The 21,064-nt window shown below is 37.0% G+C and overlaps 1 protein-coding gene across 3 annotated transcripts in view; it reads left to right on the top strand.

Moving 5' to 3' along the window:
* The window catches only part of fid (fire dancer), an 83,348-nt gene extending 66,252 nt beyond the window's left edge, over nt 1-17,096 (top strand). The window contains exons 5-8 of one of the 3 annotated variants that reach the window (XM_065237097.1): nt 3,822-4,005; nt 4,069-4,725; nt 4,921-4,962; nt 12,480-17,096. In XM_065237097.1, coding sequence (XP_065093169.1) covers nt 3,822-4,005; nt 4,069-4,725; nt 4,921-4,962; nt 12,480-14,566 — 2,970 coding nt within the window. In that variant the 3' untranslated portion in view covers nt 14,567-17,096. Of the gene's footprint in view, nt 1-3,821; nt 4,726-4,920; nt 4,963-12,479 lie in introns of all 3 variants that reach the window. The other 2 variants (XM_065237095.1, XM_065237096.1) reach the window with 2 other exon arrangements.
* Nucleotides 17,097-21,064: the final 3,968 nt, after the last annotated feature.

Here is a 21,064-nt window from a genome sequence, read left to right as displayed (position 1 = left end):
GTTCGAAGCATTTACCATTGAGCGGCAGATGACGCGATTTTACCTGCCTCATAGCGTTCGTATGAGAAAATGGAAGAGTTGCCAGTCTTCTTGATTTGTTGTCTTCGCCATAAGGTTAAGACGGAGATATATTATAGAAATGATCGTCTTGATGGACCCTGTGGTGGCGTTGCATTGTTCATAGACGAATCAAACATAAAATTCTTTTTTCATTTGAAACCAAAGTTTTGGAAACTTTGGGAGTTTCTGTTGAAACAAAATTTGGACAACTTACGATAAAAAAAAGAAAACTTACGTTTATAGTTAGCCGCCTATTTCCTATTCCAATGCGTAGGCCAGCAAAAGAATTTTCTCAAGGATGGATTTTAATGCAAAACATCACTCATGGAATAATGCTCAAAGCATTTCCAATGGTAATATTCTGTTTGATGATTGTTCTGCAGGTTATTACACTATTCAATATCCAAACAGCCCAACATGCTTTTCTTCAGCAAAAAGTCCATCAACTATTGATTTGGTCTTAACTGATTCATGTCAACTTTGTAGCCAATTGGTTACCCATGCTGACTTCGGTTCTGATCACCTTCCAGTAACTTTTGAAATATCCCAAGAAATAATTTGTAATCCCAACAGCTCAACTTTCAATTACCATAGAGCTGATTGGGAGCAATATCTAACATTTATGGAATATTGCTTCGATCCAAACTTTTCTTTGAATCCAAAGATGATGTTAATTATGCTCTTGAATCTCTGACTACTTCTATAGTTGAAGCAAGAGCTGTCTCAGTACCAAAATGGAAGGTTAAATTCGATTCAATTATAATAGACGACGATCTTCAGCTCTTGATCCGTCTTAAAAATGTCCGTAGGAGACAATATCAAAGAACACGCGATCCTGCCATGAAAGTTATCTGGCGGGATTTGCAAAAACAAATTAAAAAGCGATTATCTGCCCTGAGGAAATAATGTTTCTAAGTTACACCAGAGTTCCAAACCTTTTTGGAAACTCTCAAAAAAATTGAAAAAAAACCTCAAAAGCCTATTCCAGCGCTTACAGAAGGTGGTAAAAATTTGATCACAAATTTGGAAAAATCTCAGAAACTTGCTAAGCAATTCGAGAGCTCCCATAATTTCAGTTTGGGTCTTACCAGTCCTATTGAGAATCAGGTTGCTCGGGATCATCTGAATATTTTTTTAAACCTGTTTAAAATACTGAATTGCCAAGGCAGGAACGATGTAAAAACACTTAGATATATATCATAACAATTAAGGCTGGTAAGTTACTGTAGGAACTCGAGCACCTAGGTTAAAATTAAATGTAATTTATTTTGATTTTGGAACAAATAAAGAGTTAAAAAAAGACAAAATACATGAAAGGAAGAGGTTTCAGGGAAGACAATGTTAGCCTCCCACCCTGAGTTCAGATTGACGGTGACGAAATCGAGGTGGTCGATGAGTTCGTGTATTTGGGCTCACTGGTGACCGCCGAAAATGATACCAGCAGAGACATTCAAAGACGCATTATGGCAGGGAATCGTGCCTACTTTGGAGGACGATCCGGTCGAATAAAATTCACTGCCGCACGAAGTTGACTGTCTACAAGACGCTGATTAGACCGGTGGTGCTTTACGGCAACGAGACCTGAACTATGCTCGTGGGGGACCAACGCGCCGAGTTACTGGTTGGCTGGAAACATAGAGGAATTTTTCGTGGCCTATGGAAAACTAATGATCAGTCAAAAGTCGATCATGAAGATGTCAGAGAAAAAGACGGATTTTCCAAGCTTGATAGTAAGAATCATGTGGATTTTCGAAGAGGAGATAAACATTCTGATCTCACCGTTGGAGACAGAGTGGTCCTAGCACAATCTTAACGAATCAAATCAGATCCTACTTTTAACGGTGCCAGTGGTGTAGTGGTAAGCGTGATTACCTCTCACCCCAGCAGGCCTGGGTTCAATTCCAATCGGCGCCGCCGGGATGTTCTGAGGCATAACATAACATCTCTGATAAATTACGTTCACTGGAAAACAATAACAGGTTCTGCCCGCATTAGTTCGTCATGCATAAGAGATGCAGATTTGAGTGTTTTGACAAAAGTTGTAAATAATATCATAACCTACAAAAGCTTTACACTTCTTTGCACGGAACTCTGTTTAAGAAAAAAGTTAGGAGCAAATGAATGTAAATAAATGCACGGAATTAATGTAAATGCAACTTTTGATTTTATAAGCCTAAAAAACAAGATGCCAAGATGCAACAATGCATTTTCTGCTAATTCAAGAGGAATTAAATCATTTGAAAAGTGTTTGCTTAATATTTAAACAGCATGTTAATGAGATAAAAAAAAGGAGACTAACCTTTTCATTGAACTTCCAAACTAAGAAAATCAAAGATTTTCATCAAAAACTCCAGCGGAAATCCTCCTAAAATTATATTCTTAATGTAATTGCTCAAATCCCGGATAATGAATCTAAAACTTTCATAAAATCTAAAAAAGCATAGATTTTGGCATGTTTTGGTTAATTTCAAGTTTAAATATGCAAATCTACTTTAGTTTAGGAGAGTAACCTATGAAAAATTCCTCAATTATTCCGGCATAAGCCCCATATTGTAACTATAGGTACACCAATATTACTGGACCACCTACATTAAATATTAATAATTCAAAGGATTGATTATCTTAAGACATGGGGGCTTATTACGGATGTCACTTCACGGTGAAAAGTTGTCACTTTTCGTCACGGTGTAGTGATTCCCATTTGATTTGTACGGTAATCACGGCTTTTATTCTGAGTATAACTTCCTTATCACCGTGTAGTGACACCCGTAATAAGGCCCATGATCAAGCAGTTGCTATGTGGAAAACACTGTATTTTTCATGATGTCGCATCAAGGATTCCCGATTGTTGGACGTGTCTTGATTTTTAATGACCGGGGGTATCTTTGATAATGCGAGTAACTTTGGTAGTAGGATATAATGATTAAATTTACTATCTGCATTATTTCTGAATTGAAGACATTGGTTTCATTTTATAGCTTAGGGGATTACCTTTGATATTATTTGGAGTTTTTAGTATGATTTACATATTTTCCAAATAGGTATCCGAAAAAAAAATATTTTTATTTTTCCTCTTATTGAAAAACACTCAAACAATTAATTATTTAATGTATTTCCGATACAGCCATCACAAATTCAATGTTGTATTCTTATTTCTTATGATGTTTCTGATTATATACTCATTCAAAGTTTGCTATTTCTTGAACTAACTTATGTGAGATTCACGCATGTTTTTCTACATTCATCGAGTATTATCAAAGTAACACTAAAACAAAAAACGGATGTTCGGTCACCACAAGACAAAAAAAATAGAGCAAATGCAATAATTTCCGTTGAACATATTACTAAAGAATTAACTCTAGGATCCTCAATACTTGTTTCATAAAAATAATATTTGAAAAATATTAATTGATGCAAAAAATATTTAGCATGTGCTTCAAAAAATTATCATTGTAACCCCGTTCTACGGTATTTCAAATGTTATTAATAAACTTTTGTAAATTTGAAGACATGTTTCAAACATAATGAAATCTGTTTAAGATATAAGAAACGAAACTATTGTTGTCTTAACATATTTTCAACTTGACGTTTTTCGATTCACACCTATTCACACATAGGTGTAATCTAGAACTTTGAAACTCACCCTCCGGCAAGTTAGGGTAGGGACATAACAACCATGAAGACCATATTTGATCACATTGATTTTGTTAACATTTGTCGAAAAAAACACGTATCTGCATAACCGTCTGTTTCATCCGCAGAAGTTGGCCGGCAGCAAAAAAAGTCCCTGGTTCCTGGAATCGTGGAGCTCACGGGAAACGAAGCATGATAGCAGCCTTGATTACGAGGATGCCAAGGATCTGCCAATCGAGCTAAGACGTCTGGAGGACTTCGACGACATACCGGAGCCGCCGCTGTCTGCTGGCCTGAAAAGCCGGAGCTTAGGTAGTATATTAAATCCACCACCAAAAACCATAGTTAGATCACGTTCAAGTGTACCAAGTTTAGGTGCTCAAATACCTGAATCGAAAGCGGCGCCCGCTGAGCCGTCAGCATCCCGAAGACCAAAACTAGTTAAACAGAAACAATCATTATGTGATGACGTAGATTACAAGCTGTGCGAATCGGCGCAGGCCTACCGGGATCACATTATACGTAACGACTCACGTATTCAGCTGCTTAGAAAGCAAAGCTCACTAAACGAAGAACTGATGGCCGAGAGCCGGTTGCGTGAAAAAGACCGAATCAGAAAACGGATACAAAAGCAGATGTCTCTGAATGAATCATTCCTTTGCCGGTCACTGTTTACCAAACGGTTACAGGTGATCAAAGAAGGATTGACTACAAAACTGAAGACATCTACCGGCAGCCTAGAGCGTGTAACGAAGAACGGGTTCGTTAAGATAATGCAAAACATTAAAGCAACCACCCATCATGGTCACAACTACGCGCAAGGCCGGTCATACGATCCGCACAATCCCGGTTATATGCCCCACAGTCATGATGGCCGAAACGGAAGCCACCATGTTTCCAGGAGCAATTCCATCAACAATAATGGCGGCAGCAATGGCAGCGGCAGCAGTAACGGTAACGACAAGCTTGTAGGGATAGGCACCAACCAAGATGACTCTAAACCTCGCCGCCACTCGAGAGAAAGTGGTTCCGGTAAGTTGACCTGTAAATTCCAAAATGTCTACTTTATTTTCTCGTATACTCTTTTCAAAACGGGTTTTCTTCTTTTTTTTCTCTCTATATTTCAAAATCAAAAAAAATCAACTTTCTTCTCTTTACGAACATTTTCCACTGCCACACCATCCATCCCTCTGCTATTGGTAATGATCATCTGTTTCATTTCTACAGAAAGTTTTCGTTCCACTTTCATTAAACGTCAACGTTTTGCGGGTACCTATTCCGTACATTATTTTACTTATAATACTAGATGGTTCTAATAGCTTGGTTCTCAAAAAAGTTCCTATCTATTGTCATTGTATAGATTAGAGAGTGTGAGTGACGTAAAGATAGTCTGTATTATTGCAATAAATGCCTCAGAGTAATATAAATAAATTGATTAAAAAAAAACGTATATTGTAGAAATAAACATTATATGCCAATCTAAATACATATAAATAAACAAATCGCATGGTAGATTAGATGATCAAATTAAGTAAGCCTTCTAGTAGAAATCATGATGTTCAAAAATTGTGTTTGAAATATTTTGAACGGTTTAAAAATTTTAAAAAAATAATTCCTTTGGATGCGAACTCATAGTGCACATGTCATTTGAAGTTTATATGGGAATTACTGTAGGAAAAGTGAACTTTTTGTTCACAACACTGTAGTGATTTACGGAAAAATTTGCTATCTGATCTATTGGGGAATGTTATCAGCTACAACTTTGCTGAAGACCACTTTTTGATTTTGATGTCGATTATATTGAAGGTTATTAGTTATGAATTGATCTCAAAGCCGACAACTTTCTGATATGATTAATCGATTACTTTCAGGGAAACTCTTCATCTTGCACTTATAACATAGTAGCTTGGATGTGATGCCCTATTTTTCGCACCAAGTACACCGATGTTGCCTGCTGAGCAGTTGATGGAGCATGTTATAAGATCAGCATACTCATTATTAATTAATAACTAATTTGCCTGACGTTCAATCAAAAACTGGTCTGGCGAAACTGCACATTAGTACACATAGCAAACTTACCCATAGATCATTACAGCAAAAGGCTAGAACGATAAGAACAAAAAGTTCACTTTTCCCATGATAATTCCCATACAAACTTCAAAGGAACAGTGCACTATGAGTTCACATCCAAATGAGCTCAAATTTTGGGAGAATCATCATCCGATTTGAAATCGATTGAGCTTGGTGGAACAAAATCGATATTTTGAACCACCCTATTAACTATTCATTGGAGTCAAAGTCAGGCAACAATTTGATCGATTTTGATATTTATACACACCTGAATAAAATAAACAATAAGCTTATAGAATGATTTTGAAGGAACAGACAAAATTTTTATGCTTTTAAATAGGATTATTCGTGCTCCCCTCTCCCCAAAAATCAAAATTGAAGGGATTGGTCTCTAATTTTAATTTTTAAGACCTGGTACTCGTACTTGAATATTTTTTTAGGTTGTGGACTTATTATTGCATTTTTAATTCCAAACTTCTAAAGTTCATTTGAATTCCTGTGAATTCAGGAGACAAACATATTTTAAAGATTCTACGCATCTCCAGTATCGTTAGGTCCAACATGAAAGACTTGCATCCTGGTTGGCTGCTTGCTTTTGCATCGACCTGCAGTGTGATTAAACTACGGATATTTGCTCACGAAAAAATGTGTCCCCCATTTTTGGGGATTTGCTCGAAACTTTTTTTCCACGTTTCGCCCTCCTTTCCGGTTTTCTCCGTTGTTCCCCAAGGAAGTCACTTTGGGGCCGTTTCTATTCTTGCTATATATGAACGATGTCAGTCTCACCTTGAAATGTCTAAAACTCTCCATCTCCTATGTCGAACCTGAAGTTTTACTACACGATTAAGCAACCACAAGACGCACTTTTTTTTAGCAAAAACAACTGGAATGGTGTCATCTTAATTGAATGTCACTCAATGTTTCCAAATTCGGTTATTTCATTTGGCTGCATGTACTCACTCTTTCATATTAGCTATGCTTTGGGATAAAAAAAGTGGAGTATTTGTCTGCCGTCTGGTCTCCTTATTACCAGAATGAAATTCAACGTATTCAGGCTATTCATCCGGTTTGCTCTACGTCATCTTAAGCGGAGAGATCCATTCAATTGACCAAGTTATGAAAGCCGTTGTTTGCTTATAAACCTGGAATTAATAGAAGCGAAACGCAACTTGGCAAAAGCGTGCCTTTATTGGAGATCTCCTGCAAGGAAACATTGACAGTTTTACGCTTCTTATTCTCTTGGACATCGAGACATCAATCTCTGTTCTGGACCTTACACCACTTCGACCAGTAATTTGATCTATTGTAGTATATCCCGTGTCCTTAGTTTAGTGCATGTCGTATTACTCCATCACTACTGAGAAATGATGAAGTATTCGATTTTTTTTACAGTTTTCATTCTTGCATTTATCGCTAGGATTTGAGTATTGAAACACCCTCCAAAGGCGCGCCCCTTTGTCAGTCAAAACTGGATTTCTTAGCCACAAAATTTAGGAATGACACCGATAATGACCATGCATCAGAACCCTAGTCTTAACCAGTTCAACCTAGGGAACAACGAATAGAAGATTAGGAATCACATAGATGAAGACTAACTAACTCATTTTTTTCCTTGTTTCAAGATCATCCTTGGTGGACAAAGCCGAGTCTTGTCACTATTAACATGGCATAAAAAGTAACAAGGACTAACATGTGTTCCTTTGATTACTGAAAAATCCTGTTCCCCTAGTTTGAAGTAGTGAGGACTATTAATCGGTGGTAGATCTTACATCCCGTAACGTACCTCGAAAAGGTGATCTACCCACGTTACAGGGCAATTATGGCTTACACGAACCATTGCGAAGTCGGTTACTATGTGTACGATTTCAATTTGTCACGAGAAACAAATAAACGCAGAAAGTCGATGAAGAGAATCGATCAAAGTCACTTACACCCCTTTCCTTCTTAACCCCTCAATGTTGCAACTGGCTTCTTTTTGTCTGTGATGTTTTCTTCTTTTCTCGCGTAAACGACCGTGCAAAAACTAGTTCATTATGGGCGACGCAGTCGACTGTCAAAATACAAGAAAATAGATTCCCAGTTTTAAAAATTCTCGCGTTTCTATACGTTCACCAGACCAATCAGGCGCTGGTTCACGTTTGACAGAAAATTGGTGTATAAAATCCCCCTATTGTCTCCTCTTCCTCTTAGGCTTGATCGGAGTTGGATAAGGATAATGATATATTGCTTGCCTGCTTTGTTGCAATATTGAGTTCTCCAAGCAGGATCTCACGAACACTAATCTAATAATATAATTTTACACACACTAGCGTATACTGCCATGTACACGGTAATAATCAAACATAAAAGTGGCACTACTAAATAATGAGTAATTTATTATGCCAATTAAGTAGTAACTGTTAGCTACTGTTAGCAGAAACTCATTGTTGTTAAAATAATTTAGTCATAAAAGAGTAAAGCCACTTTTATTAAAAATGGGTTAACTTTTACTCATAACTTGACTGTTACAGTGCAAGCGTAGGGTTTGTTTTCATTTTGTTGTTTATTTTTACTTTAGAATGACAGTTCTTACAGCAAACAAAAAAATTCTCACAGCTAACAAAAAATTTCATCTCACTAACACACGCAAATCGCACCAATACGAACCCAAGAGAGGACTGTACACGGTTGCGGATCGGAATCGAGAAAAGACATAACAAAAAATCCCATGTATCATTTTCGGTGTTACGTCGTGAAGTAGCTTGCCAACAATTTGGTTGGCTTTCAATTTTGTCATTTTGAGATATTTTTGAGTCCTTGAGAACAAGTATCACTGTATCATTTTACCTGTTGACTAATAAACAATAAACAATAATAAGATCACTTTTAAAACATTGTTTAGTTCAAAAAATACTTTCAAAAATTAGCTATTTTTTGCATTAAGGCTAGCACTAAGCATTATCTCATTTGACGTTGGAAAAAGTAAAAAGAGGGTGTACACATTTTTCGTGAATAGATCTACAGATTGTTACCAACACTGTTGACCTGGGCCCAGATAAGATTTCGGTTGACTATCTTGATTTCCTTGTTGAGTCTCCGTAGCCATGATCCCCTGATGTGATGTCCAGCTGGGTTCTAATGCAGCTCTTACAGACTTCGATTCCGCCCTTCGTATATGCTACATGAAAACTATCTAGGTCGGCAAAAAATAAAAATGTGTAAACATTCATTTACGTGAATCTGGGCAAACATACTTGTGACATAAACTGGGTAAAGTTTACTCAGATTTTAACAGGGGTAAACTTTATCCAATTTAGTTCTGTAAAATAATAACAACAACAAAATTTGGCATCAAATTACGACCGTCAAAATGCGGCACAGAATATCAGGATAATCTAGAATTATAACAAAGTTCAAAGTTCAGAAACTAAAAATATACTTACTAACTATAGCTGCTGGTAGCTTTTGTCATCCAAACAGTTCCGTAGCTGTAACGGCTTTAGCAACAGTATTATATATTTTGAAAACAATAAACAATAAGTATTATATATTTTGATCAATGAATATAGTTTTAACGAGCCGAATGGACGATTGGCCGAATATGTTGATCAAAAAAAGGGTATCAACATGTATGTAGGCAATACATTAGAAAAAAATATATAGATTTGTCGTACTTTTTCAACAGCTGCTAGACGTACTGATGCTTTCGAGATAACACATAGAGATTTTTCAAGACTATTAGGAGGAGAAAGTTTTGTGGATTTAAGGATTTGATGTTGAATTGGAAAGGAGCGCTTGGAGTGTGAATTTTGGTTTACCAAAAATGAAGAAATTTCATATATCCCCTAAATTTCAGGTTTTACAGTTTGGGAAGAAATCAAGAAGTTACAGAAATTCCATGAAACTCAGGAATTTTCCAAAAACTTCAGCAAAGCTCCGACCTCTTCGAGGAAGATCAGAGAACTTTAAAGAAGTTTAATGATTTTTAGCAGTTTAATTATTATCATTTCATTAAACACTTGGAATATCAACTGTTTCGAGGATGATCAGAGCTATAAAGAGCAGTTCCATTAATTAATTACTGAATTTTCAATAAGGAATGAGGGGTCTTCAGGGAAGCTCCATGAATATTCGAAAAATTGTTGGAACGCTAGAGAAGTTCCGAGAACTATACAGTCGAAAAAGTAGTGTAAATTTCTTTTCAATATGGAGCGTCACATATCATACAAGTTTACATTATCAATCGTGAGTTCTGAGACATTTCATGGAATGTTGCAAATATTGTATGCCAATCTTTGTGAGCAACATTTCTTGCAAGTTGTTTACCTAAAATGAAATATTAGTTTACACGCACCAATGTAAAGTAGTGAGGTAAAGTAATAAAGTAGTAGTAAAAAGTAAAATTAAGAATGTTTTACTGTGTAAAGGAAAATAGAAAATTCAAGAACTTCTTGAAAGTTCAGAAAACTTCTGGAAAGTTTTGGTATTTTAATGATAGTTCCTTGAGCTTCAAGGAAGTATCGAAAACATTAAAAAAATGTAAGAGGTTCAGGATAGATCAAAAACTTCAGGACAGTTTGCGTCAACTTTTGAAAACCTCTGAGAAATTCAGGTCTAGAGAACATTATTAAAATTCAACGATCTTTCGGGCAGTTCCAATTACTTCAGGGAAGCTCCGAAAACTTCAGAAAATACTAGACTTTCAGGAAAGTTAATAGATCTTGAAGAATTATTCATTTTTTTCCGGTTCCAGTTCTTGAACACTGAATTAAGAAAAAGTTTTCAGTTTTAGCATCGTCAAAGTTTCGATCCAGTGAAAGTTTATTTTAACATCGTAAATATTTTGAAGCTGAACGAAAGATGGTACAACTTTATATACTCTGAAGAAGGCCAAGTTCAAAAATCGCAAGAGCACACAATTATAATTATTCCAATAGTTCAAGGAGCCGTATTAGAAAAAAAATATGAATTTATAATTTCTACCCCACTAGTAAAGTGGGTGAGCCAGTAGTGGAGGAACTGAGGCAATTTATTTATTAAAAAATAAATAAACGATGTACATAAAATTTGTATTCGTCAATCTATAGCTTTTAACCTTTGTTTTGCTAGAAAAATATTCTATTGAAAAAAAATTGCATACAGTTTTAGAAAACGCGCCCTCCATTAATAGGAAGACTGTTCCAGTAGTTGTGGCAGTTGCTAACTTTGGTTCCTATAATAGTGGAATGCTTTGGTTTCTTATAGATTCCACTATCATAGGAACACTACTGCAACTATAGGTGCAAAGGAGTGAAAATCTTAATGCAAATTAATTATTTTCCGTCATTTATGGGCTAATTTTAAGTTTGAAATATGCAATTATGCTTTATTTCAGGAGAGCTACCGATGAAAAATAATTTTATCTGGGTTTTCCAGACCGCAACTATAGATACACCTACCCTATGTCGATATGATACGCTATTTTAAAATATGGAACTTTATTACATTCAAAATGGTAAATTTTTATGTTTACTAGGCAGAAAGTTGTTAAGCAGAGTTTTTTCTTCTTTTTTATGTAAATGTATAAAGAAGAATGTTCCATTCGGCCAAACTTCCTTTTGCCAAACGATCATTCTGTGAAATGTCCGAATGTCAAACGGGGTATCGGGGAATTTATCGTATCGAACTGAAATAAATCTTAAATCGCATACCCTTACTTTCCACTCAATATCGTTTTTCGTTGCTTAATACAGTTGAATTTTGGGTGCACCATTTTTTGGTCAGTATTATATTACGGTAGCCATTTGAGACCGATCATTTTTCCTAATAGAACAAACACGTTTGAACGCTTATGTGTAATACTTATTGAAAGTTTTACTGTATGAATTACTCTTAGCTAACGCATGGTGTGCGTTCTAGGACCCTACCAACTGTATTAGTTTGGTTTTGATTGTGTTTACTGATCAGTGCACGGATTTTTAGTAGCTTATCCGATGCACGTTTTAATCCACGTTGAACTCTATGTAAGCTTACACCAACATGCTGCAGTTACAAAGAATTATACTCATGTGTAGAGAATGTACTTTTTGTTGCGCATTCAAAAGATCTGTCCCATGTGATGATTTATCCACTTTTTATAGTTTTCCCTAAATGATTTTAATTGTTTAAAGCCTACTGTGCTTTTTCAGATTTTTTCATAATTTACACCCATTTTTGAGAACATCTATTAAATCTGTGTAAGCGGATCAAACGCAAAACGAAGATCTTTCAAGATAAAAAAAAATCAAAAAGTGTGTACTTTACCTGTGACAGGTCTACTGCTTTGAATATACGTGCCCGTTGCGCTTAAAAAAAAGATAGTGCTTGCGCATTTCCTACCGAACTGGACAAATAAGCGCGTTTTCTTTTATTAAAAAGTGCCATAAAAATGTAAGTTTATGTCAAATCATTTTATTGTCTACGGTGAACTTATTCCTTATGAAATAAATGCTAAATAAATTAAATGAAGTCAACAAAACCGATTTGACGTAATCGTGCACTTTTATCACACTTTTTTTTCTTTTTTTTTATTTGGAGCGGTTCAGTTTTAGTTGTAACCCACAATAGTATATTTGATATGCAAGCAAGCATTTGTGCTAGTGGATGTCAGTAGCTTAGCTTTTTTTGAGAACCACATACTGCATAATCTATTTTCCCTAACTTGTTGCTAATTTGTATTTTTCCATCCATCCTCCCTTTTCTAATCTTTGCACCCCTAGATTCTTCCAAGGATAGCAGTCTGCAGAGTGATACCAGTATTGAGTCCGAAGATAGTTTTGCCTCTGTGATCTACATTCCCAAACCGGACCAACAGCAGCAGCAAGGGAGCGGATCGAGCGAAGGGTTTGGTCCAGGTCCAACTCGGATGCCTTCTGGGCCGACGTCCCCTCTGATAATGCCCTGTCCAACGCCGGCGCATTCACCTGCTCCACCGCGCACAAAACCAAGTCCCCCAAGCGGAACCAGTAACGGTGGGACAGGTGGCAGTGAGTTTAGCCAATTCACATTCGAGGATACTTCATTGTTTCATAAGTTTGAGGAAATTGCTTCATCTTCATCATCTGTACATAACGCATATAACACTAGTATTAAAATTCTCAAATCCCCGCCTTCAAATGCTTTGGCTAGTACGAATTCAACGACCACAATCGCTTCCAGCAGTAGCAACAACATTAGTAAGACTACAACGACTAGCAACAGCAGTGCTCACAACAATAGTAGCAAACCGCCATCGGCGACGATGACGACGACGACGACGACGACATCGGTGACTAAGCAGGTAGTTCAGAAAATAACTCGACAGCAAATCAAGGATTTGCCTCCGATTCCCAAGTTCCGCAAGAGCTATCCTATACTTCGCCGGCAAACATCTACCGGAGCTCCAGTAGTGCCAAAATTATTATCATTGGAACTATTCAACCCGGAAACCGACGACTTGGACAGTGACTCCAGTGAGCCATCCTCACCGGATTCGATCGACAGTGTGATAAGCGCGCTACGACCAGCTGTCTCACCGCAACCATCCGTAGCTCAAGAGTCGAGTCAACCCGACGCGCCTAACATTCCCCCACTTGTAGAGGCAGCGGCAGTTGTCGCACATAAGTTGGAAGACACTGTAGAGCTGGTAATACGGGAAAGCGAAGCTAAGCCAAAACTGCTCAATGGATTACCGGAATCGCAACAAACCCTAGATGGAGCGGACCTGGACGACTCGTCCTGCCGACAGCATCTAGTGGACTTTGCGGAAAAATTGAGCGCTCAGCTGTTGAAAGAACTCGACAACGAGAAGCAGCAATGCGAGAGTAGTTTCGATGATGACGATGACGTGTTCAGTGATAACAGGTTCACGAAGAAAACTCTCTCGCTGGCAGACGCCCAACCGATTACGGATCCCTATTTGAAAAAATTGAACGGTGACCTACGGGATCTGAACCAGCTTCGTGCGGAGTTGAGAGAAAGGCGACTGATGTTGGCCAACCTAAGTCATCTTGGTTCCAGCGCATTAGGTGGCAGTAATGATTCGCTTGGGCCAAGCTATGGTTCATCAATGACACCGATCATTCAGGAAGAAACGGATGATGACGAAGAGCTAAATGAGTCATGTGAAGCTGAACAGGACGATCTTGACAACTTTAATGGATTACGCGGAGCTAAGAAGAATCTCAACAAAAACGATGAGTTTGTCATCATTCCCGAACTAGACGAAGATGACGCCGATCTGACAAACGACACAGCTTTACTGATACAGGAAGAAGAAAGCACGGAAGAGCATTTTCAAAACATTGATGTAGACCCTCTAGCCAGTAACAACAGTAACAATAATAGTACGAATGATAGTCGTTTAACTAGCAGTAGTCATAGCTTACCCCTCAAAACGATAAATCTGAGTTCTACTCAGCTAGATGTAAATACCGGAAACTCACAGCACTACAGCAGAAATGAATGCACCTCCAGCAATGGTAGCAATCACAGTAGAACCACTCAAAAATCATCGGCTCCAAGAGTCACCTGTGTCGGGGAAGCAAGCGAAGCTACCAGTAACAAAAAATTGCCCGATACGAATAAATCTTCGATCGAGTCGCACACCAGCGTTGATTCCTGGGCTCATTCGACAAGTTCGGCATCACTGGATAGTCCTTCGGTGGGTGGTGCGGCAACCCATCATCGCTACTACCACGTGTTTCGCGAAGGCGAGCTAGATGCTCTGATCAACCATCACGTAGCCAGCCTGCACATTGTGTCATCCTACTATGAACGAGCTTCGTGGTGCGTGGTTGCCGAGAAGGTTCAGGTTTGGACCATCTAAGAATTGTTGCCACCCGTTTTTTTAATAGCGATAGTAATCCGAACGATAATGTTGACCCGCTTGCCATTACCTATTGAGAAATGTTCGATGCTGTTGAAATCTTCAAACATACGAGGCTTCTTATCTGTGAAACTAACTATTGAAGTTAGAAATCAATTTGAACAATTGAATATAATTAAACAATTTAGGTCAAGATAATTACGACTAAACGAGAAAAGGCTCTAAAACTGTATTATTTGTCTCTGTGATTCATATATTTAAAAACATAGGAAGTAAATAGCGATAGATGAATGAAAAGTCGAGAAATAAGTTAATTGTAATCAATGAAATAGCATCCCTTGATCATATTTATCATTTTAACAGAAGAAAAAAAAATCGACTCCTGTTCGATATTGAAAGAACATTGAAGTTTCATTGAATCAGGTAACGGTATAATTTAGATTTACTAGATAAGTTTCCAAGAATGGTTTCTTTAATTATTCAGCGATCATTCAAAATTCGATAAACGTCATAAATTATTGCTGGTACTTACGATGAATCGCTTTTAAAATATGAAAAACAAATCAAATTACATTGTGAATGTCATAATAGTATTATTTTCACGGTAAAAAAAGAGCGAAAAGTTTTGTAAACTAGCGCCCCTAGCGAGTGTCTTAGTACAAGAGAGGAATGAATTAACCACTTCATTCGAGCAGTTAAAATGACGTTTACTACCACTCGAACTTTGAAATAAAACATTATTTTGAGATATTTTCTTCTAGAACCTCGACAAAAGTAGCCAACATTTGTGCGTTTCATAAAAAAAATAGAAATTAGTTTGTCCAGTTTTGTGAAATCGCTGGTAGAAAGTCACGCCAAAACTGCTTGACAAAGTGGTCAATTCATAGCAAACTGTCTTAGCAACATATGCCTAAGTAGGAAGTTTCTAGGAACACGGCTCATGAAAACAAGATGTGCTTTGCGGACGTTGACATTTAAATAATTTGGTTCAAAAATAGAGTACGTGTAGTACACGGTAAGACAAAAGTACCCAACGGCCAGTTCACTTTTACCTACTATTGACTAGTTTGTCTCCTTTTCTCCTTCTAATGTTGTCAACAAACGGAGGAGCAAAACCACCCAACAGGGGTAGTAAAGTGTGGGAACCCAACGTTGAGTATAATCACATATACCTACTTTTGGGTACAACTAGCTTACTCTTGGGTAGAAAGCGAGTGGAAAATTCAATACGAATAGCACACAAGTAAATGCAAACTACTTTGACCCGCTTTACCTACTTTTAAGTTCCTGTACTATAGTGCCGAGATGAGTGAAAAGAACTTACTTTTGAGTACTTTTTTCTTACCGTGTAGAGTGACGACACGGCAAAATTCGAACAGCCTATTGTCTATCAACAACGGCTTGGGAAAAGTCACTCGAATCGAGCAAAAGACCTGTCTGCACGGCGAATGAGAACGACCCAAATTTGAGTTTAGTTCACTCATAATCGCCAAAAGTGCAGGAACTCAGCGATGAGTAAAATTTGTCTCATGGTTTCCTGTGGAAAACCTAAAGAATCTGCCGGCAAATGAGGAAATTGACGACAAATTTATTCAGTCTCGGAGTAGTACCAATAGACTGAGTGAATCCAATTTTTACTTTTCTCAAATTCGGGAATTTTTCCCTGGAAAATCCTTGAAAAACGTGGGAAAACATGAGGCAAATTTACTCATAGCTGAGTTCCTGCACTTTTGGCGATTATGAGTGAACTAAACTCAAATTTGGGTTGTTCTCATTCGCCGTGTAATGACTGAGACGTCATCACTTAACCTACATGGTTAGAAAAACCCAACATTAAGTTCTTTTCTCTCATCTCGGCACTATAGTGCAGGAACCCAAAAGTAGGTAAAGCGGGTCAAAGTAATTTTCATTTACTTGTGTGCAGTTCGTATGGAATTTTCCACTGGCTTTTTAACCAAAAGTAAGTTAGTTGTACCCAACAGTAGGTAAACATGATTATACCATAGAGGTAACTTTAAGACTAGAAGGTCCCGAAATAACGTGCTCAACTTTTTGGCTCACCCTATTAAAAATTGTATGGTTAATTTGCTTATCGACGTGTTCTTGGTATCATCCAAACCATTTGTGGAATAGTTCAATGATTTGGGTTATCGTTCGTTTATGGTTATTTTTTATTAGGGCAGCTTCTCTTCGGTCCCAAGCAGCTCTCTTCGGTCCCAAGCTAATCAATTCACCCCTCGAAACATAGGAAAAACCAATAACCCCTCACATTATCTGTCAAACTTTCATAGCGAATCAAAACAAACATTGCGTAGTACTAGAATTTCGACTAGAATGGGGTACGTTAATCGTTTGCTTGGGACCAATAGGCTAGTCAAGTAGTGAGCCAATTTAAAATCGTTAGTTTCGTATTGATTGTTGATTATACTCAACGTTGGGTTCCCACACTTTACTACCCCTGTTGGGTGGTTTTGCATGTCAGTTTTTGACAACATTAGTAGGAGAAAAGGAGACAAACTAGTCAAAAGTAGGTAAAAACTAAAGCCCTACAGTAAAAGTATGGACGACTGTCACCACAAAACTGAAAAAAGCTGTTCCAATCGAGCAAAGCGGTGCATTTTGACGGTTCGAATGGAACAACTTTTGACAGACGTCCATGCTTTTACTGTAGGGCTTTAACAGGCACTCTTTTCAAATCTCAACCAGTCCGCTTATCTCTAGTCCTTAACACTGGCTATGCTCTTCTATTCTAATCGCCATTTCCCATAAGAAATTTTCAGTTTGTTCTTAGGTTTTTTTTTTCAAAATTCACAATCATTGTGTGGATTCTGGTGCTACATATGCCCACTACGGATCATTCGATATTATAATGGACATCATAGCATCATATTCGGTTTGATATATATAATTAAAAATCTCGACGAGCATTGTAAAATTTAAATTGTAGAAGAATCTTACAATATATCTTATATACATTGATCTATTTTCATTGCTAACTTCCTCTTTCGTTAACAGCTAACCTGCAAAAACATTCCCTGAAGTGTTTGACGTTTTGGGCGTAATATACTCTCAGGTCTTTTTTACACGGGGGATATGTACCGTGTAAAATAAACCATCCAAGATTTTGATTTCTCGCATGTTAAAACATTTTGAAAAAATTAGATTTTAATGCCATTTATAATTATAGCATGATAGTTCATCACGCAGAAAAAAACATAGTGCAATCATACAAACTATGTTTCATGTTAAACAAAATTTTGAATAGAATATGGATCAATAAAATTGATAGATTAATTCAACAACAAAATTGAGTTGGGATAATACCACTAATTTTATTGAATTGAACATTGGATTTTATTGATTTATCAAAATGCTTGCTTGAATCAAATTGAAGCATCATTTAAAGTAATTTTCGTTTTTGTTGCATTGAAATGTTATTTTTATTGTTTCAAAACCAAATTTATTTAAATTCCCAGGTCAGATTAGCTGTCATTATAAAAAATAAACCCACATTTTTCAATTATGGTTTCAATTAAGTTACTAACTAAGCCACTGTTTGTTTATTAATTTATTAATTAATTAGTTAATTTATAATGTATTGGAAGAACGTTTTTCCCTTGGGCACCTTTCTGTACACCTTAATAAAGATAAATCAATCAATCAATCAATTCTGTACACCATGGTGTAGATTTTAATGTTATTGTTGGTGATAATTTCGAGGGTAATTTTGACAATTGTTGTGGTGCTGGTAGCGATTCTGCTGTAGATGCCGATGTTGACGCATTTCGGTGGTGCAGAGGAGGAGTTCCTGTAATGATAGAATATTAGAAAATGCCTAGGAAAATGATCATTTTACTTTTTTGCTTTTTTATTAACAATGTTATGATGTCGATACAGACTGACACTGCACTACTCACACAATCATAAAAAATATTTTTAAACAATTGTGTTGGTTTGATTTAAATGGGCTTTTTTATTGATTTGAAACTTCATTATGAACTGAAACAAATAGAAATTTCGTATTAACTAATAACAAAATATTTTATTGGTTTACGCCTCAGTGTTTTTTTCTGCGTGATATACGAGGGGGACGACTCTATCTACGATGCAGAAAAGATTTTGTTATGGTGTGGTTAGCTGCGCGCACACTGGGTAGATAGAAAGAAGATTAATGACGATTCTGAAGATTTACTGCAAAAAGATGAATTGAGATTTAGATGTGACTCGTTCAAATAGACATATGTTAAAAATTTCTGTATTTAAACCAAACAATGTGTTTTTTATTATGCCATTCAATTATCTATGGCTTGAAACAGATAATGTGATTCGAACCAAGTCGATAAATTATATCGTTATCGAAAAATCGTTAGCCAATCTTAGTCAAATTTTTCTTGGGTAGATTTTCTCGATAATTTTTTTGACTGCTGTGAGATGTAAACCAAACTTCTACAATGTCCACGAGCAACATACTTTCACCGAGCATTTTCGACAATTTTCAAGTAAAATTTCAGAAATTTTAATTTTTTTTTCGAAAAAACGACTAATGGCTCATTTGCAATGTGGGCGGAAGCGGAACGGAAACGGCAAGTTTGACAGTTGTCACAAATGACATCAAGATGCCTAACCGAAGTCGATTTGGTTCTAACTAGTTTTCAATCCGAAAAGTAGGCTACTCTGATCCGAGGGGGACGACTCTATCTACGTGTACGCTGAGTAGATAGCAAAAAGATTTATCACGATTTTGAAGATTTCCTGCAAAAAAAATGATGCGCGATGCAAGTAGATGCGAGAAATGAAAGAAGATTTTTCGAAGATTTATTCGCTAGTGTGAGATTTTTTGAGCATCTAGAATCGAGATTTAGATGTGTCGCCCCCTCGCTCTGATCGGGCTTTTCCGCTGCCGTACCGCTTCCGCTGTCATTGCGCTTGAGTCTTAAGTGCTTGTAAACAGTACAACTGAACTGTCAAAAAGGTTCAGTCGATTAAAACTGAGTTCATTTGTGACATCACGCTGCAGAACCTAATTAGGTTTTGCACCGTCGGGGTTAACCTCAATCTGATGACAGTTCAGTGGTACTGTTTACGTGGACTTAGTTGATTTTCTCTTGGGTAGATTTGCTCGATCAATTTTTAGACTGTAGTGAGATGTAAGCCAAATGTCTGCATTGTCCACGAGCAACATCCTTCCACCGCGCTGTTCGTCGACAATTTGAAAGTTAAAATTCGGAAATTTTAGATTTTTTTTTTCGAAAAGGCGACTAAGTGCTTGTAAACAGTACCACTGAAATGTCAAAAAGGTTCAGCCGATTAACACTGAGTTCATTCGTGACGTCACGCTGCAGAACCTTATTAGGCACTTAGCCGTTTTTTCGAAAAAAAAAATATTTTAAAATTTACGAATTTTAACTTGAACATTGTCGAGGAAATGCTCGGTGAAAGGATGTTGCTCCTGAACATTACAGAAGTGTGGTTTACATCTCACTGCAGTCTGAAAAATTATCGAGAAAATCTACCCAAGAAAAAATTGACTAAGTCCACGTAAACAGTATCACTGAACTGTCATCTGATTGAGTTTAACTCCGGCGGTGCACAGAGATGAACTAGCCTATGGCTAAAAATCTCTTAAATAAAGATAAAAAAAACCGGCGGTGCAAAACCTAATTAGGTTCTGCAGCGTGACGTCACGAATGAACTCAGCGTTAATCGGCTGAACCTTTTTGACATTTCAGTGGTACTGTTTACAAACACTTAGTCGTTTTTTTTTAGATTTTAAAATTTCCGACTTTTAACTTAAAATTTGTTGAGGAACAGCGCGGTGAAAGGATGTTGCTTGTGGACATTACAGAAGTGTGGTTTACATCTCGCTGCAGTCAGAAAAATTATCGACAAAATCTACTCAAGAAAAATTTGACTAAGTCGATGTAAACAGTACCACTGAACTGATCTGATTGAGGTTAACCCCGACGGTGCAAAACCTTATACTCAGAGGCTGCTTGATTGATCAAATAATGTTGTTATATCAACATTTAAATTCAGGCAGGTAGTTGATCAATATGTTAAGCTTGTCTTAGGCAGTGTCTCAATCGCCGAATTAAATTTAGCTCGTGGTTAAAAAGGACATTTTGAAAGTTATTTTCAATGTTCGAAAATCCCGGTGTTATCGATCGATCGGTTTTCAAACAGAACTCACCCATGGATGCCAAAATTTAACTTCTAGTCCATCAAAAATAACCACGTTCGGATAGCAGGGTTATTTGATAACTTTCTATCTGTCAATTTTAACCACGATTTTAATTTATCTCGCCAATTGACACATAGCCTTAGGCCATTTGGTGATTTTTTACTTAAATTTGACAATTCGAAAATAAATTATTATGTTCGAAAATCCATCTGCATCACTGGTCGTGAGCGTTAGTGAACTGCATTGGCGTAAATAGAGGGGGGCCGGGGGCCCCCAGGCTTTGGGTTATCCCCCCCAGAAAATTTCAGAAATAAATA

Source organism: Ochlerotatus camptorhynchus, unplaced genomic scaffold (assembly GCF_037179485.1).
Source record: "Ochlerotatus camptorhynchus isolate MF236.1 unplaced genomic scaffold, CSIRO-AGI_Acam_v1.1 ptg000591l, whole genome shotgun sequence".
Taxonomy (NCBI): domain Eukaryota; kingdom Metazoa; phylum Arthropoda; class Insecta; order Diptera; family Culicidae; genus Ochlerotatus; species Ochlerotatus camptorhynchus.
The sequence above is the reverse complement of the archived record's forward strand: the minus strand, read 5'-3'. Positions and strand labels throughout refer to the sequence as shown.